Source organism: Macaca nemestrina, chromosome 14, assembly GCF_043159975.1.
Source record: "Macaca nemestrina isolate mMacNem1 chromosome 14, mMacNem.hap1, whole genome shotgun sequence".
Taxonomy (NCBI): Eukaryota; Metazoa; Chordata; class Mammalia; order Primates; family Cercopithecidae; genus Macaca; species Macaca nemestrina.
The window spans coordinates 29,958,776-29,975,094 of record NC_092138.1 but is presented as its reverse complement, the minus strand read 5'-3'; the positions used below and the strand labels follow the sequence as shown (position 1 = coordinate 29,975,094).

The window sequence follows — 16,319 nt, the reverse complement described above, 5'->3', positions numbered from 1 at the left end:
CTATATCTTGGTTATGAAGGTAGTTACGTGTGTTTGTCAAAACTCATAAAACTAAACACCAAAACTGAATTTTACTGCCTAGACCTCATTTAAACACACAGTCACATCACCTCCACCCTCAAACACAGAGCGAATAAGGACTCATTAAAGAAGACAACCTCTTAGAAAAAAAAAGTGACCATAAGTCCAGATGCTGGGACACTCACCCACTGAAGGGGATGGGTGGGGTCACTGACTTCAGACTGTAAATCACTATTTAGTACAATGAAATCTGGTTGTAATTCTGGGCTCAGACTCTCATTCCAAATGCTCACAACCTACCCTGGGAATTTTAAAAGAGGGGAAAAGGGCACCTTGGCTCAGGGAGGTCACGTCTTACACAGCTTGTGCTATGTACAGACCACTGTGGGCACACGGCCAACTCCATCTCCCAGACATGTATGTCTGAAGACTAAACTCTTACCACAGTCGCTGCTTTCAAGCCTAGGCCAGCGAATGTGTCTTAAGTGAGAACGTGTTCTGAAAAATGTAGAAAAACAAACTCTTTAATTTGGCCAATTCTTCCCCTCTTCCATAATCTTCTTCATATCCTGGAAGATGGAACTGGGAGTTTGGACCTTTCATTTTACAGGTTTGCTAGATGGTGAATGGTCCTCTTCCCAGGGCCCTTAATGATACCTCACACTTACATTATTTCCAGTAACTTAGAAAGCTCATTCATGGATATGTCTGCCTGTGAGTCGGACTGAGCGGGTAGCATCATAAAGAATTTGTCTGGTCTTTGTCTCCATTTCCTAGCACAGAGCTTCAGAAACACTTGGAATTTCCTCAGTGATGGGTGTCTTTGTGATGCTAATGAGGTGACTCATGCTAGGCCCCTGGACTGCTTCAGGATGCCAAGTGGTCACCAAAAAGCCCAGTTCTGTGATTAGAGGGTAGGAACTGGATGACCTCTGGAGACAGGAGAGGGGCTGGAGATGGTGTTTAATTTGCCTACATAATGAAACCCCAACAAAATCTCTGGACACTGAGACTTGGTGGAGCTTCCTGGTTGGAGAACACACCGATGAGCCAGGAAGCCATAAATAGAGGGACAAAAAAGATGTTCACCTTTTATCATAAAACTCTGATAGTAACCAGAGTATTTTTTGGAATTCTGTGAGTCATTGCAGTGAATTATTTAATCTAAGAGGTGTCATAGAAACTCCCAAATTATTATTATTATTATTATCATTATTATTTTGTTTTGTTTTCTCCTATTTTCAAGCTAACAGGTTAGAGAAACTTCCAAATTTGTAGCTGGCTGATCAGAAGTGCGGGTGGCCTGGGGGTCCCGCTTGAAGCTAGCATCTGAAGTCAGGGCCGTCTTGAGGAGGCTGCCTTTAACCTGTGGGAGCTGATGCTACCTCCAGGTGTTAGCATCAGAACTGTACGCCCAGTTTGGTGTGAAATGGAACATGCCCTCTTGTGAAAGTGAGGAAACCCAAACCCAAGCCCTTTTTACCATTCCCCCCACAGCACAGTGATCCTGTAGTTGGCTGGAAGGAATACTTGCAGCCTCAAGAAGGAAGCCAATAAACGTTGTCACCGGGAAATTCGCATCTTTTTCACATGTTTGAAATGGAGAGTTTAAAGGCTTTATAAAAAGGCAGTAAACAGCCGTGCTGAAGAGTAGGGGCTTAGAAGCAACAGACTCCAAGTCTGAGTACTGGCTCTGCCCCTTGCATGACCTTGAAAGGTGCTTGACTCTTCTATGTCTCAGTTTTCTCATCTCTAAAATAGGGACAACAAAACCTGCTTCCAAGGGTTGTTGCAGGATGAAATAAAATGATACATGTAGAGGGCCTAATGCAGTTCCAGATACACAGTTGGTGCTTAATAAATGGTAGCTCCTATTATGATTCTTGCCTTTGACTATGTTTTCTTTAGGATCTGACCAATTAGTAGTTGAACTCTAGACAAAAAGGTTTGCTGCATTTAAGTGACTTGGAGAGTCCAGATAGATGAGATCATTATGTATTCTTGGGTAGAGAATGAAGGGATTTAGAGCGTGATGGTGATTTTTTGTAAATTTTTTAATACCTTGTTAGGATCCAACTTGGTTTTGTCCACAGGAGTGGAGTCTTTAATCACTTCCACAAATTCTGCACCAAAACATTGACCATAAAATGCCTAGGTAAGAAGAACCAATAGTTTATAAAGGTTATTTTAACATCACGCAACTCTTTGTCTTCTTGGAAGTGAAGTAAGTTTGGAACAAGTGCACGGTAGAATGATGCTCACTGATTATTGAGAGTCCCTCTGAGCTAATGAGCAAAGTTCAGCATTTCCTAAGACAAAAATAAAAATAGCACTGTCAACTAGTATATGCTTCCCTATAAGATGTATGCTTGGCCTCTAATTCAGCTAATATCACTATATTTGCTGAGGTATCTCCTGGGGTATCACACTCTTTACTTCTCACCTTCTGTACCCTGGGAACTTAGAGGTCACCAGGCTTCCCATATTGTGGCAAATCACAGTGCACAAGAGGATAAAATATATACCTCTAATTCTAAGTAGGGGAAACAATATAGGGAACCAAGTGGTCTGGGGTCAATTGCTCGCTCTTTTTCTCATGTGCTGAACAGTTTTGGGGGAACTCACCCCGCCACTCTGGGCAATGGCTTCTTTGAGTCAAGTAAGGATAAACCTTCTCGTCTTTTTTGGCATGGATGGAGAGTGTAAGAAGTCATTAGGGAACACAAATGTTTTAAGTTTTACACTCACAGGAGGGCACAAATTCAAAGCAATGAAACCCTAAGGAGTGAATCTTTGGTTAATTGTGAGCAGTTCAAAGGACCCCAGTCCTGCTTGGTAATTGCAGGCTCTTTGTAAACAAATTCCTGTTCATCCAAATCCCCAAATGTGCTTGAGAAGGTTTTTTCGGGGAGGCACCTTTGACTGAGTTCTTAGTGTTTGTCCCTTACAACCTGTGTTTCCTTTGTCCTGACCTTTCTCTAGGCTGTTTCTCTTTTTCTCCATGCTTTCAGCTTTGCTTCTAACGACATGCTACACTTTCCCGTTATATTATGGACCAAATGTCATTGGCAGGTTAGAGCTGGGCCGGCCACTGCCCATGGTATGGCTACTGCCGAGTAGCTCTGTATCATAATGACCCCAGGTGCCATCCAGTGATACCTAAAGGATGGCTTCACCATTATCTAGGGGTGATTCAGTCATTTGGCTAGATTACTTCAAAGTCAAGATGATAAACTTCATGTTGAAAAACTCTATTACTCTCTATCTACTAGTATAAACTACTAACATTTGGAAAGGGTGATAAGAAAGCACATGACCTCGATTGAATTTTGCACAGATTTGAAAATAAATATTCACCATATAAAATAACAAACTGTGAAAAGCATACACAGAGTCTTAGGGAAAAACTATCAAAATCTTACATCACCTCATGATCTCACCTAATACCTTTCTACTTTGCCTTTTATAAATGCAAAGGGGAAAACTTTATGTAGAGATCAATGACGAATCCATAACTCTTTGTTTATTTTTGGTAATGACCCACTGTAACTTGTTTTTGTAAAGTGTACCAGGTCAAGCACACAGAATCACTTTTCTTACCTCTAGTCTATGTGAGATCTCAGGAAGCTTGGTAATTGCAGGCTCTTTGTAAACAAATTCTTGTTCATCCAAATCCCCAAATTTGGATCCAAAGAAACCAACTCGGAAGTAGGTTCCAAACATTCTCTTATGATCCTGAGGAACAAAATATAAAAAGCTCTCCTTGGTTATGTCATCCTGAGGAGCCACTGAGTTGCAAAGCGCAGGGGTCTTTCATTGTGTTAACAAAGCATTTTACTCCTGTGGCTGATATAAACAGAAATTACTCCTTAAAAAAATTAATGCTTATGAAATAAACTTCAGAAATAACAACAAAAGAAATCCCATGAAAGATTTCTGGGCCTTCTTTTAAGTAAACTTAAAAATTTCTCACATTTCCTGGTTATAAAGTAATTTAAGCTGTATGTTTTCACATTTGGAATTTTGGTCCTCTGTTAGAGGAATTCCAGCCCTTTTCTGTTTGACAGGTGAGAGCAAAAGCAATGTGCTAAAGGTAAATCACTTCCTGGAGAGGAAGGATGGCTAAGCATCTGTAGGATAGGGCCATCTGCCACCAGGTAACAGGACCTGCCAGCCAGCCTCCCCCCGCTACCTTGTTCACAATGCTGTCGAAGGCCCTCTGCAGCTTGCTGTGAGTGAGTGTCAGCTTCCGGAATTCTCGATGCGCTTCTAGGATGGGGATGACCAGCTTGTAGACCTCGTTAACCGTCTCATATAAACCTCCCTTGGAAAGAGGAGAAGAGCATCAGAGAGAATTTAATCCACTGGAAATGTAAGAAGAGCAACCAGAGGTCATTGCCCAAACAGTGTGCTGGAGAGTGAATTTATTGTTGTATCACAGTATTTTACAGGGCAAGAGGGGGGTATCTAAGCATTTTTGGGACAGTGGTAGCCTTCAAACTGAACTAGACACCTCGCTAAGTAGTCCTGTATGGTGATAAGTAGGGAGAAGAGCTTTTGGGGGGGAAAAAAAAAGTACTGGCTGAGTGCAGTGGCTCATGCCTATGATCCCAGCACTTTGGGAGGCTGAGGCAGGAGGATCACTTGAACCCAGAAGTTTAGATCATCCTAGACAACACAGGGAGACCCCATGTCTACAAAAAATTTAAAAATCAGCCAGGTGTGGTAGTATGCTCCTGTAGTCCCAGTTACTTGGGAGGCTGAGGTGGGAGGATGGCTTGAGCCCAGGAGGTCAGAGCGGTAGTAAGCCAAGACTGCACCACTGCACTCCAGCCTGGGTGACAAGGCAAGACTCTGCCTCAAAAATGAAAACAAAAACAAAACAAAACAAAAACCAAAAATAGGAGAGAAGTTTGGTAGCAAGGACTAACAGCAATTCAGAAAGGCAGTTTTAGTATATTTAAATTGCATCAGAGGTCCTCCTCTAGCCAGATGCTAAATGTATACCTCCAGAGAGTTAGTAGGATTCTAATTCATTTTCTTGAGTTTGAGGAAAAATGAGAGTATATTAGACATTTTCTGAATCCTGAAAAGGAAAGCAGGAATAGAGAGAAGATAGTTAAAACAATAATTAAAATACATAAAATCGTAGAGAGGAAACTTGGAAATAAAAACTGGAAAATAAGGATGAGTATAGTATAGATGAAAACAAAATTGAGTCAGCTAAATATAGTAAAGTATTGAATATTTTCTTGGCTTAAAATTTAAGGGAGGAGGGAGATTATTAAAATGAAAACTGGTGGGGCGTGGTGGCTCACACCTGTAGTTCCAGCACTTTGGGAGGCCAAGGTGGGCAGATCACTTGAGGCCAGGAGTTTGAGACCAGCCTGGCCATCAGGCTGAAATCCTGTCTCCACTAAAAATACAAAAAATTAGCTGGGTGTGGTGGTGCACGCCTGTAATCCCAGCTACTCAGGAGGCTGAAGCAGGAGAGTTGCTTGAACCCTGGAGGCAAAGGCTGCAGTCAGCTGTGATTGCACCACTGCACTACAGCCTGGGTGACAGAGCGAGACTCTGTATCAAAAACACAAAAAGAAAAAAGAAAAGAAAAGAGATAACAGTGTTTCCTCTTTGCCCTGAATCTCAATGACTTCACCTCTCTCTTTATTTTTTTAGTATATATACTAGGAGTATTTAGATCCAGATTAAGTTAACCAGACGAGTCTCAGTGGTTTCTGTGCCCACATTTCTGGAAGCTGGTTCTGGTCTGTGATGATCCTTCAGACTGCACAGTGGCTATGAGGGAAGACACTGCCTGGATTTCTTCTCTCTCCTCTCAGTGGTTCCTCCCTATTTTTTTTTTCTCTGAGAGGAAAAATGAGGGAGTGAAAACATGCCTCATCATTTATTGTGTAACCCTGGGCAAGCCATTTCACCTCTCTGTGGCTTAGTTCCACCCCTATTAAATGGAAATAATACTGTGAAACTGCTGCCCAGCCAATGAGCATGCAGTGAAGGCCAGACCAGCACTGTGATGAAAGGCTGTCTCAGCTCCCTTGGGGAGCTCATGCAATTTGCATACATCAAAGTCCTCCCCAGGCCCATCCCCTGCCCTGCACACCCTGGCATGTGTCCTCAGGAAGTGGGGCTGACTGGGCCATTAAGACCAGGTGTTCCCAGCACCCCAAGTCCAGCTGGAGTGTGGGAGGCCAGGTCCCGGGATGCCCTCTGGGTACTGACCGTGCTGAAGAGCTCTGCAGCCTGCTCCAGGAGGCCCACCAGGCCACTCTCGGTGAAGTACTGGCCTGCGCACACCCCATCCTCGTCAGGTGACAGGGTGTCGTCAGAGACCACAGACTCCTCCAGCACGTTGGAAGAAATATTCTGAAAGAGACCACAGTATAAGCCTGGAGAACAGGGCGACCAGACTAGTGAGAGACCACAGGAACCCAGAATGGGGAAAGGAGGAAGCTGGTGTGCAGATCCTTACCAAGGCTGTGACTAAACTAGGTCTGCAATTCTACCCCAAGAGTATCAGTCTGCCATTCATTCAGAAGGGGCACACTGAGCAACTGGTCTTCAAACTTCACGTTTTTCTTTTTAACCATTAGGAGATTTCGTATAAAGGACAATTACCTCAATGTCACAACAGCTGAGTTACTTTAGTGAGACAACCCTAAGGGACACAGGGCTGGTGTCTTGGTTTTCAAAAGGCAAAGGCCAATTAACACTAACTAGACTCCCTGTTTCACCGAGCGGACCTCTGACTTCCAGTGGTGTTTTTCTGAAGTATGTTTCTACTCTGGAGTTGACTTTCAGATAAATAGCCATGACATAGGACAACAGCAAGTGAGGCTGTCTTCATTAGGGAAGTTTTCATGGCATTGCAGCAGTTACTGTGTGTGTGTGTGTGTGTGTGTGTGTGTGTGTGTGTGTGTGTTTCTTCCTGAACATTTAGTTTCTATGCATTTTTTCCTTTACAAAAACATTGCATTTAGAGCCTCTAGCAGAGCATGCAGAGACCATGGTCAGGGTGAAAAAAGTAAGAAATCCAAGACATAAAATTTAGAGAGGTACCCGCTTTTAGGGCCACTGAAGTACTGATCTGGTACCTGCTTGACCCTGAGGGTGAGTGCCTCCTCACCCTAGCACTGGCCCTGGCAGTGAATACATGACAGGTCAAGAATCATTCTTAGCTCACAGCTATGGAAGAAATGTATATAGAAAAGAGAAGAAAAGGGAAGCCTTCCCAGTTTAGGAATTACAAACAGGTGGCACACATGCCACTCCTTCCTATTGCTGTAATCATGGTAGGCATAACTAATCAACTGTAGCACTTTTCCCTAGAGCTTGGATATAGTCTCAAAATTCTTCAGCATAGTGCTTCAGTCAGCTGCTACTAACTGAGCAGAGTTGGCTTGTGAACTAAAAGCTGTCAGCCTTCTGGCCTGGTAACAAGATCAAGTGAATCAACCTTAGCAATTAATCAGTCCGTAGTTGTCACAGATAGCCCTATCCCTTCACATGCAATACTGTAACGTAGTTTTAGGAATATAGGAGGAGGCTCTCAAGTGGCCAGTCCTTGTGGCCAGTCTTTCTTACAAACCTGACCTATGTATTACGATGTTTCTGTGACAACAGAAGTTCCAAGAAATTCAGTTGAAAGCATTTAATAACCCAGGATACTATTAGAATTGTATGTAATTTTCCACGTTAGAGGAACCGTTTTGAAGCTATGTAGCCTCATCAGCTGTAGTCAGAGGAAAAGGATTCTGCAGACTTTGTTGGCTTCAGAATCAGGGAGGTACGAGTAACAGCAGTATCTAAGAATGTGTCCATATCTACAGTTGTGAAATAAATATCGCACTCTGGGACACAGAATTCCAGTGATCTCAGTTTCCTGGAATTCAGTGACCTCAAAGTTATTTTCCTTGCACATATTTATTTATCTCTAGTTTATAAATCTTTTCCAAAAGCTCAATTTCATTTGGAGCAGAACAAGGTTGAAAATCAAAGCAAAGAGCATTTGTAAAATCAACACTGGACATCTGTTGTTAATGCTGTCTAGAATTCTTTCCTCCTTTATAAAGTAAAGCATCCTGATTTGGGGGAAGAAATCACCCATAACTCCAGGTGTGGACCTGTGACCCTGGGTCAGTCAATCAGAGCACTCTATTTCTCTGGCCACTATGACTGGTTCAGGGATGAGCACAGGACCTGAACAGGATCAATAAGATGCACTGAGGCTTTCTCTGCAACTGCTAGAAAGGAGGCATCTCTCTTCTCTCCTAGGCTTGAACCTAGAGATGTAAACCTAAACTGTGGTGTGGGAAGCCTGTGAAGAATGAAGCTGACACAACAGATGGCAGAGATGGGAAATGGTGATGACACTGAGATCTGCTGACATTGTTTGGGCCCCTGGGTCCAGTATGGCAGGTGCTACTCCAGGCTCACATTCCTCATACAGGCTGATAAATTCCATTTTTACCTTCTGTCAGTCTGGGTTGGGTGTTCTTTCACTTGCCAGCTACATTTCCAAATTGATTTGGTATGTCTCATTTGAGAGAAATACGAATTCACTCATACACATTAATATAATTTGGCTTCTCTTCTGTAGCTGAGAACACCTAACTCATTGCCTCCTGTACATCATGAAGCCCTCACACTTCAGTTTCTTCTGCCTTCCTTTTCAACTTCCTCACCCTTCCCTGACTCACAGGGCCTGGACCATAAATGCTCACAATATCTTATGCCTCTTTATAACAGTATTTCTCATAATTATAACTGAATAAAGATTGGAATAATTAGTTATATGGTATCTCTCTGGTTAGAATGTAATGTTCATGAGGACAGAATAAGTATTCAATATTCTCTAAAAGAAGGAATCAATGGATAAAGATATGTGAACAGATAGGGCTGTATGCCCCCATGTTGGGATAATGTGGGATATTTCTGTTGATTGTGTAATAATGATTCTGTCTCACTTTGGCATGTCATTATTAGCAAATCAATTGAATTCTAGGTAAAATTAGGACAGTAAGGCTTACTAAATATAAAAGTCAATAATGAAATGCAATTGATATTTAAGTGATAAATATTAAATCAAATATAGTCACAGGAAAAAGGAATAAAAGAATTACAAAATAGTGTAGTAAATGAAACAATATGAAGGGCTAAATCTTACAATTTCCTGGGAATTGAAAGAGGAGTACTATAATATTTACTGTTGATAGTATCAAAAGGTCAAAATAAAGTTGAGAAAAGAAGCAGCTACATCTAAAATAACTCGTATAACTTTCTTGTGCACTTTTACGTGATTTGAAATCAGTTGTTATTTTTATGCTTTTGGATGAGATTTAATTATCAGCTTTTATAACAAACATTTCTGAATTAGGAAGAAAATTCATTTGCTGAGCATGAAATGACAGAATAACTATTTTTGTTCTTGAGGACCATAAGAAAGGAGGAGTTATTCACAGGAGGCAATACCCAGCTTTGCTGCGTTCTGGGAAACCAGAAGCTCCTGGTTCCACCAGCGTAGTTTCGGTGACTTATTCTCTAGGCGTGGGAAAGCTACTTTGAATTGTCCTTTCTTTCTGGTTCATACAACATTACCAAATTGTGTTGAAGAACAATAACAAGAACAAAGCCTTTCATAAAATCAGCCATGTAAATTCAAACAATAATAATACAAACCCTTGTAAATGACTTCGTGAGTCTGGCTTGAAAAACACTCTATTACTATAGCTATATTGTTCATGGTTTCAGGGATGGCCATCTCTACAAATTTGTCTCTTACAAAAAAAGTACCCAACATTGTGCTTTTTTATTTTCTCTCTCTCTAAAGGCTATATTAAACTATTCAGTAAGAACACTTTAAGTGACTACTGAGCTTCCCCATCTGAGCCGGCATTTAGGTCTGGCAGACAATTTCCCTTTGCCAACTGTGGGTAATTTTCAGCTTATCCTAAGGGTACTGATTCAGCCTTTTGTTTCCCTTCTCAGGTCAATTTGATTCTTTCTTGAGAGAGTGGGCCCCTCCAAAGTTGGAGAGTGGAATCAGATGAATGGGCCAGGAGGAAAATCATTTATCCAATGTTTTCCAAACTTTCACAGATGTCAGTATACTGTGTCAACTACAATCTTTGAAAAAGAGTTTAAATGACCTTAGAAAAGTTGCTCTCTCAGTTCTCTCATCTGTGAAGTGGGAGTAATAACACTTTCCCTACCTAGCTGCTTCACAGCTTTACGGGGAGGTTCAAATGAAGCCATGCATGTGAAAGTGTTTGCATATGTCTCCCTAAAGTGCTATTAATAATGGCTAGGTGCCATTATTGTAAACAATAATTAAAAAAAAACAAAACCCAATGACGATGGGAAAGCAATTAGAAGAGGTAAATATAATGTATGAACTTGGGATTTTTCAACCTTAGCACTACAGACATTTGGGACCAGATAATTGTTTGTCGGGGGAGCTCTCCTATTGCAGAATGTTTAGCAGCATTCTGGCTTCTACCAGTCAGATGCCAGTAGCACCTACCCACCCACCCCAGTTGTGATAACCAAAAATGTATCTAGACATTGCCAAATGTCCCCGGGGCTGGGGGACAAAATCGCCCCAGTTGAGAACCACTGCTCTAAGGAAAAAGCTGCATACCCCCTACCTGGAAGCTGACACTGCCCACGGGCAGGTAGCTGTGGTCCTCCAGCATGCTCAAATACTCAGCCACTAACGCAGCAGCGTGCACCAGGCACATGGCGGCCTCCGTGTAGCATTTCTTCTTGGTGTGTTTCTCTGCCATGTTCTGGAGCCAGGTCAGCCGCAGATCAGGAGATGCCTGGTAACTCTTGGCAATTCTGCAGACAGATTGAGAAGAAGTTTTGAGGACAGTGGGTTAATGACACTGTTCTTCCACTTTGTGTGACCTTTTCTTTTTTTCTCCCCAAGAGTTCCCTGCACCCCTCCACCTGAGATTTTGCCCTACATTTCCAGAAAACGAGAGAGAAGAAAACATTTATTAGTCCAACTATTTTTATTCCATGTTTAAGCTGTGCTGACCTCCAATAGTACTTAGTAAAAGCCTTACAGGGAAAAAATATCTGATAACATGATGTCTATTTTAATGGCTCTCAGGTAATTTTCTGCCTTTTCTTTTCTTTCTCTCAAAATAAAACAGAAGACAAAAAAGTACTGCACTTTGTATGATGTTGCCTCTGAACAATTTTACCTCTGTAAGTAATTTCTCCTGAACAAGGACTGGAAGACCAAGTTTTAAACTGTGCACAAAAAAAATGATTTCTAAAGTAAAACTACATATGTATGTCTAAATATAATTGGAACAAAACCATATAGAAAATAATTCCAACAACAGTTCATTATTCTTTTCTCTGATTCTGTGGCAAGCAGAAGATAGTGTTATTAAATAATGCCTCACTTTAGGGAGATCCTTCTGAAAACTTACATACGAACTAACCTACTCTGAATGTTTAATTTCTATATATTATTTGGCTATCATCCAAACCACTATATCCACGTTAGCTGTGATCATTACATTAGTAAGAACTCCACAGTGACAAATCCTCGACCCCCAAGTGATGCCCCTTGAGTGTGTCAGGAAAGCTTACCTGTACATGAGATCCATAAGCATCTCAGGATCTTCCTGAAACTCCCTCATTTTCACCGTGTCATATAAGATGCTATTCAGATTACAGAGAAGTTCCTCCACCTGCAAAAAATGTAAGTCTCAAAATAATCTTAGCTTTGTAGTCCCATGTGAAGAGCTAGGATTACACTGAAATGCAAGGGGAAGCCATGGGAAGGGTTGGATCGGAGGGCAGCAGAGACTAGGGGTGGCGGAGTCATCCAGACCTGACTCTGTAGTTTTCATCTTCGCCAGCCAAGGTGCTGATGAGACCTGGATGTGTGTTGGCCCTTGAGATCCATAAATCTGCCTGAATCCTCATACTATCCCTATCTCCAACATTTTTGTTTAAATTAGTTTGAACCAGTTTCAGTTATTTGTAACCTGAAAAGTTATAAACTCTACTCTGGAATATCAGGGCTTTTTATACTAAGTAGGAAACAGCTTGGGACCTCAGCTTGAGTTCCATGTCTCAGAAGCCTCCTGGATCTTCCCAGGGCTTCAGAGATTTTAGAATCTCTTGTAACCATTATTCTTTTTTTTTTTTTTTTTGAGACAGAGTCTCGCTCTGTCGCCCAGGCTGGAGTGCAGTGGCCGGATCTCGGCTCACTGCAAGCTCCGCCTCCCGGGTTTGCGCCATGCTCCTGCCTCAGCCTCCTGAGTAGCTGGGACTACAGGCGCCCGACACCTCGCCCGGCTAGTTTTTTGTATTTTTCAGTAGAGACGAGGTTTCACTGGGTTAGCCAGGATGGTCTCGATCTCCTGACCTCATGATCCGCCCGCCTCGGCCTCCCAAAGTGCTGGGATTACAGGCTTGAGCCACCGCGCCCGGCCTTAACCACTATTCTTAATTACAAAAGCCAACAGTGGAGGTCCAGGGGAGCCTGCAGTACAAAAACAATGAGAGACTATGACTTGATCTATAGACTCTGGCAGATGACACAGCCACAGAATATTGTCTTACCCCCCTTCCTCTCTGCCAGCTTGTCAGGGCTCCTAAAATTTCTACCACTAAAGTCATTTTACTGGGTGAAGGCACTGAAGGCCTTTATTAAACTGCCCATATTTTGATTGGTCTTGTTGGTGAATACCTCTACACAAATGATGAAATTAAAGGAGTATGGTCAAGATGAAATGAGAGAGGAAGGATGTGATGTAGAGGAGAGGAAAAAGGTTCTGAGAATGAGGATGCAACATTGCCTGAGAGGGCAAAATAGACTCTGGAAACAGGGTTCTCAGACTAAGGGAACAAAAGAAAACATTCATTCATTTATTCTCACTTAATTAAGACCCTACCATAGAGCAGGCTAGGAGCTGGAGTTAAAAGATAAATGGGACAGGCTAGAGTTCCATGGTCATTGTAATGGACACGGAAGAGATTACTGTCCTTACAAGTTTCCTTAGGACAACCTTGTTTACAAGCTCTCTCAAACTCGGCCCTTCCTTACCCCTCACCAGACAAGTTGGTCCCTTTACCATCCCTTCAGACACAAATAATGCATTCTTTCAACTACTCACAATTTCCCCCTCACTTTTTCCCTGCCTAACTGAATCCTACCCCAGCCTTTAATCTTATCCCTCCTCGCAGGCTTTCCTGGCCACCAGATTGTTTATTGATCACGATCTCTTTTCCTCTAACCTTACATAGCATTTAGTTCCTGACCACACAGTTGGCACTTATGCATCATTTGTCTTGTACTGCCTCCTAATTGTGTTGATACTGAGCATTCCAAACAGACTGTTAGCATATTGAGACTGGGGACAGTGGTGGATGTATTTCTTTTTAAAACCTCTCATAGTGCTGAGAGCACATGCATATTGGACAATAAATACTTGCAAATGTTATATAAGTATATTTATATACTAATTGCATATGTACATACATACATACATACATAATAGTTGGCAGACCCAAGACTCATGCATGAGACAAGGTATGTGCTTCGGCATACCTGGGTGGGAAAAGGAGTCATCTGCATGGCCGTGTCCTCTTCTGAATAGGCCAAAATTGTCCTCAGGGATCTTCTCAGGTGCTCTTCATTAAAGTCTGGTGCTCTGCCCACCAAAGATGCCAGCGACATTGTTACTTGCATCTTTACTCTTGCAAAGTTCTGCATCAATGAAAAAAAAAAAAAGATGAAATACATAAGATGCACTTAGCAGTAGATAACTGAAAGCAGCATGGCCAGACACACTCCTCAGTGTTTCCTCTACCCCTCTCTTAATCATTTCCTCTTCTCTCAATGAAATGGGAGCTACACTTTGCACAGGATTCATATTGTTGTTTAAATGGTTTAAACGGACATTGCTCTCACATAAATCTGTCAGGCTCCCTTTAAACTTTCATTGAGGACTGGGCTGCCTTTGTGCTGCAAGCTGGAAGATTCTTATACAGTTGGGTCCAAGAATACAGTATATCCTTTTGTGCCAAGAGTCTCTTCTTGGGACTTTATTTAAAGTTTATTTAAAGAAAGGGACTTCTGGCTCGGCCTCCTAGCACTTTGGGAGGCCAAGGAGGGTGGATCACTTGAGGTCGGGAGTTCAAGACCAGCCTGGGCAACACAGCAAAACCCCATCTCTACTAAAAATACAAAAATTAGCTGGGTGTGGTGGTGGACAACTGTAATTCCAGCAACTCGGGAGGCTGAGGGAGGAGAATTGCTTAAACCTGGTAGGCAGAGGTTGCAGTGGGCCAAGATTTCACCACTGCATTCCAGCCACAGTAACAAAGCGAGACCCTGTCTCTAAATAAATAAATAAGGGGACTTTGGCGGCCAGCATTTCTGAGATTTTGAATTCTGTGTAAGCAACAAGGTTTTGTTTCTTCTTCTTTACAGGCCCATGGAAAAACATGGCTATCTCAAGGTCCCCTGAGGAATATCCTGAAGGCATTTCAATAATCATCCCTAATATATTTGGAGGAGGCTGACTTTCTTCCATGGGCCAATTTATCCTTCCACATCACTTGAGCATACTTATTAACATGGCCACAAATGGAAATTCCAAAGAATCTATCAAAATCTAGACAAGCTAAAGCAAACTTGACTGTTCTATAATAAAGCTGAACTCCAAAGTCTTCGTAGCTTTGAATAAAACTCAAGTCTTGGCTAGGCAGGGTGGCTCACGCCTATAATCTCAGTACTTTGGGGGGCTGAGGAGGGAAGATCACTTGAGCTCAAGTGTTCTAGACCAGCCTGGGCACGCAGCAAGACACTGCCTCAACAAAAATGCAAAAAAAAAAAAAATTAGCTGGGTAAGGTGGCTTGTGCCTATAATCCCAGTTACTACATGGGAGGCTGAAGCTGGAGGATCACTCGAGCCCAGGAGTTGAAGGCTGCAGTGAGCTATGATTGTGCCACTACACTGCAGCCTGGGTGACAGAGTAAGACACTGTCTCAATAAATAAATAAATATATAAATAAAATATTAAAATGAAACTAAGGTTGAATGACACTGATCATTTAAAAGTCTCTCCCATAGGTCATTCTGGCACTAGCTAGTCAGAATTTAGAAACAGGAAACACTCCTCTGAATTCTAACCTGTCTATTGTATTTTTTCCCCCACAGATGATAACTTTTAATCTAAAATATTCTTCCATTTCTTTATTTATTTTATTTATTTATTTTTTTTTGAGACAAGGTCTCAGGCTGGAATACAGTGGCACAATCTTGGCTCACTGCAACCTCTGCCTCCTGGGTTCAAGCGATTCTCATGCTTCAGCCTCCCAAGTAGTTAAGATTATGAGTGCGTGCCACCACATCCTGCTTATTTTTTATATTGTAGAGACGGGGGTTTCGCCATGGTGGCCAGGCTGGTCTTGAGCTTCTGGCCTCATATGATCTGCCTGCCTTGGCCTCCCAAAGTGCTGGGATTACAGACATGAGCCACTGCACCTGGTTATTTTATTTTACTATTATTATTTTGAGATGGAGTCTTACTCTGTTGCCCAGGCTGGAGTGCAATGGGGTAATCTCGGCTCACTGCAATATCTGCCTCCCAGGTTCAAGCGATTCTCCTGCCTCAGCCTCCCAAGTAGCTGGGATTACAGGCATGCACCAACACATCCGGCTATTTTTGTATTTTTAGTAGAGACGGGATTTCACCATGTTGGACAGGCTAGTCTTGAACTCCTGACTTCAAGTGATCCACCCGCCTCGGCCTCCCAAAGTGCTGGGATTATAGGCAAAAGCCATCACTTCCAGCCCCTGGCATTCTATTTTAGAAACATGCTAATAGAGACCACTGCATTTAGCTGATGAATTCACTTTTATATGCAAATTAAAACAGAAGCTGCTATCTATCTACATACTCAATTCTTTCTTTCTCACAGGACAGAAGTAAACTGAAATACGGCAAAATTTCCTCATGTTTTTTCTCAGCTGATACTTTGCATCAGTTTTCTCTACTGATTCCAGGTCACTCAGCTGGTTTGAACTCTTACACTGGTGGCTCCAAAACTGAACCTCATGAGGAGGTAAAGGGTGGCACAGGCTTGGCTCCGGGTGACATCCATGCTGCTGCTGCAGTGGTGCAGGACTTGGTGACACAGGTCGAAACACTGTTCCACCTCCTCTTCGAAGAGTAGGTCTCCAAACTAGGAGAGACATAAGAGGCCATTAGGCATCACTTGGCACTTTGATACACTTTCTGGACCG

At 42.3% G+C, this 16,319-nt stretch overlaps 1 protein-coding gene across 7 annotated transcripts in view; it reads right to left on the bottom strand.

Annotated features, from left to right (window-relative positions):
* Positions 1-16,319, bottom strand: part of LOC105491858 (dedicator of cytokinesis 8) — a 238,265-nt gene that overhangs the window by 19,282 nt on the left and 202,664 nt on the right. For all 7 annotated transcript variants that reach the window (XM_071077713.1, XM_024796043.2, XM_071077714.1 and 4 more), the window contains 8 exons: positions 16,106-16,258; positions 13,616-13,774; positions 11,647-11,747; positions 10,686-10,878; positions 6,262-6,405; positions 4,214-4,345; positions 3,622-3,756; positions 2,083-2,172 (listed from right to left, as the gene is read on the bottom strand). In XM_071077713.1, the coding sequence (XP_070933814.1) occupies positions 2,083-2,172; positions 3,622-3,756; positions 4,214-4,345; positions 6,262-6,405; positions 10,686-10,878; positions 11,647-11,747; positions 13,616-13,774; positions 16,106-16,258 (1,107 nt within the window). The remainder of the gene's footprint in view (positions 1-2,082; positions 2,173-3,621; positions 3,757-4,213; positions 4,346-6,261; positions 6,406-10,685; positions 10,879-11,646; positions 11,748-13,615; positions 13,775-16,105; positions 16,259-16,319) is intronic.